This window comes from Triticum aestivum, chromosome 6B (genome assembly GCF_018294505.1).
Source record: "Triticum aestivum cultivar Chinese Spring chromosome 6B, IWGSC CS RefSeq v2.1, whole genome shotgun sequence".
Taxonomy (NCBI): domain Eukaryota; kingdom Viridiplantae; phylum Streptophyta; class Magnoliopsida; order Poales; family Poaceae; genus Triticum; species Triticum aestivum.
The window spans coordinates 478,964,111-478,966,776 of record NC_057810.1 but is presented as its reverse complement, the minus strand read 5'-3'; the positions used below and the strand labels follow the sequence as shown (position 1 = coordinate 478,966,776).

General features: G+C 51.3%; 1 protein-coding gene across 1 annotated transcript; it reads right to left on the bottom strand.

Annotated features, from left to right (window-relative positions):
- Positions 1–532: 532 nt before the first annotated feature.
- Positions 533–2,218, bottom strand: LOC123134259 (MEIOTIC F-BOX protein MOF-like). Its single transcript, XM_044553536.1, has 3 exons — positions 1,177–2,218; positions 910–1,068; positions 533–825 (listed from the first exon to the last, which is right to left on the bottom strand). The coding sequence occupies exons 1-3, from the start codon at positions 2,065–2,067 to the stop codon at positions 724–726; spliced, it is 1,152 nt and encodes a 383-aa protein (XP_044409471.1). The 5' UTR covers positions 2,068–2,218; the 3' UTR covers positions 533–723.
- Positions 2,219–2,666: the final 448 nt, after the last annotated feature.

Below are 2,666 nucleotides of genomic sequence, written 5' to 3'. Positions count from 1 at the left end.
TTATATGTTTACCAAAGATACAGTCGGTTTGTCCGGCCAGATGAGGATAAAACCGGCAGGGAGAAAACCGATGGAGGGAGAAAAGAAAATCGCTGAAGGGGAGAGGGGGCTCGTACGAGATGGTTGGACGAAGGGGAAACGTAAGAGGGGAAACGGAACACTCCGTTTCTTTTAGGTAGTAGAGATATAGTGGATAGTGGGGTGCTGATGTAGCCAAATATGGTGTCCTTCATGAAGATATAGAGCGCCTTTAGCATGGCTATGGCACGAAGGAAACTTCATGAGATGGCAAGGAGATTGAGGAAAGGGATGTCCCATTGACGAGTAGGTCCCATGATTATGGAGGCAGTAAATATGGAGGCTCTGAGTTTGCGCATCACCTCGACATCCTTCCTTGATAATGCATATGCATATGGAGCCTACCAATATGACGATTCTGTGAGAGTAATAGCCAACTTTATTATATGAGTGAATATATATGATGTCTCTAGATGACATCGCGAATATCATTTTGAGTATTATTAGCCATGCTCTTACAATCCTCGGGGCAGAGAGAAAGCAGATGATAGCAATGCTACCTGCAAGAGTTTTTCTTGGTTTCCTGTAACCTATTTGAATACAAGCATGCTTGTGTTTGAATTAAATAGAACATTTATTTGATCAACGCCCACGTCCCTTCATTGTTTCTTAGCAAATGCCGGTCTCTTCAATCCCAGCAAAAGCTCAATGATCCACCTGTTGAAAATCACCCTCCTTATGAGAGTTGATCTCCCTAAACTTGAGGTTCAGACACATCTTCTTCGACTCGGTCCAATCTTGCGGAAGCTTTAATTTAAGTTGAAAGTATTAATGATCCGTGCAAGCTTAACTGTTATTTCAAGTTGGGAGTAAGGGGAGACATCTAAGTACCTTGCAATTCTGCAGAGTAAGTTCCTCCAGTTTGGGAGCATTGTTCAGAAAAAACTCTAGCATGTTGTAAACTTCACCGGTCAAGTCGCACTCGTCCAAGAGCAATGTAGTCAGATTATGAAATGTTGGCAAATCTTGATGTCCTCGCTTCATCCTAATCTGAAACAAAGAGGAATTCAGTGTCATAAAAATTGCTCGCCTTGTGTCTGCACTCCATGAAAGATAAGCCAAAGTAAAAGAGAAGTTCTCGTCGGCCATAGAACGCACCTTCTCTAGCGCCAGGAAGCCGGAGAGCTCTAATCTTGTCACGTTATAGAGGTTGCAGAGAAGCTGGTATTCGTCGGCCCTGCCGACCCACCGTCTCGTGGAACGGACCGATGCCTCGACGAGCGACGGCGTCCGGAACACCCATATGCCCTGGAACTCGAGGACCAGACGTAGAGAAGTAAGGGCGGGAGCGTCGACGAGCGGGGGAGCACGTTGCTTCATATCCGCTCTCCTCCAGCAACGGTCCATGACCAGCTTCTTGAGCGTGTGACTGGTCACCACCTCCCCAAAACCAATGGCGCAGCTGGTGAACTCGACGTTCTCCAGCTGAGGGCACACGGAGTCGCCGAGGCCGCCGCTGTGTAGGACCCCGGTGAGGCGCACCGTCTTGAGGCGGCTTAGATCGGAGCGGAGGCCCATGAGACGCAGGTCGACGGGTATGTCGTAATCGCTCTGGATCTCGAGCGCGGCGGGACGGTAGCGGTCGAGGCAGCCGTGAACCCAGTCCAGCCACTTGATGTGGAGCGGCAGCCTCCGCCGGCTGGCCTGCAGATGGTCGACGACGTGCAGGCGGAGCGAGTCCAGGTCCAGGGGCAGGCCGTCGCCGCCGTCGCGGCGGTCCAACTCCAGCAGGAGGAGGCTGTCCGCGAAGTCGTCGAACCTTGCCCACTCCTCGAGCTCCACGGATCTGCTGCTCCTGCCGTCGCGGTCGGTCGACGCTGCTTCGAACTCCCGCTGGTCGATGTCGAGGGACAGGCACAGAGCACCACGCCAGACGTGGCGCCACCGCCGCGACAGAGCCGTCGTCTGCAAGACCTGCCTGGCTCCCAAGGAGGAGAGGATGGCCTGGAGCAGGCAGTCCGGCAATTTGCTCAGCCTGTCCGGCGCCATGGCAAGGCAAACCGGCCCCTTGCCCTAGGGAGTTGATCGGATCGGCGGACGACGAGGTTTGTTTGTATCTTCCGAGCCGCACGCGCCACGCAGACAGGACGTTTCTGTTTACAACTTGTCAGGGGAATGTTAAAAATCGAACGTCTTTGAAGGGCAGATTATGTTGTCCTCAGGATTTGTCAGGCTTGCCGGAGAAAATTGATATCCTCGCGACAACATAATTTGGTGTCACCAATGTTCGATTTGGAATCTTTTAAACTCTGCTCATATTGTGCTTCTGCCAAAGAAAGATGCTCCTGGCACCCCTTTGGACTATAGGCCGATTAGCTTGGTGCACAGCATAGCCAAGATCGTCTGCAAGTTGCTTGCTAATAGGCTGGCCCGGAGCTTGACTCCCTTGTCTCTCCTTCCCAGAGCGTCTTTATAAAAAAAAGATATATTCAGGACAATTTCCTTTACGTGCACAATGTCGTTAGAGAGGCTCACATCAAGAAGAAGGCATTAGTCTTCCTCAAGCTTGACATTGCAAAAGCGTTTGATTTCGTTGGTCCGGGATTCTTGTTAGAGACCCTGTCTGCCTTTGGTTTTGGTCAGCGCGG

Coding starts and splice junctions, on each gene's coding strand:
- LOC123134259 (XM_044553536.1), bottom strand. CDS start 2,067: ATGGCGCCGGACAGGCTGAGCAAATTGCCGGACTGCCTGCTCCAGGCC. Junction 1,069..1,176: donor GCTTCCTGGCGCTAGAGAAG/GTGCGTTCTATG, acceptor TCTTTGTTTCAG/ATTAGGATGAAGCGAGGACA. Junction 826..909: donor TTACTCTGCAGAATTGCAAG/GTACTTAGATGT, acceptor CTTAAATTAAAG/CTTCCGCAAGATTGGACCGA.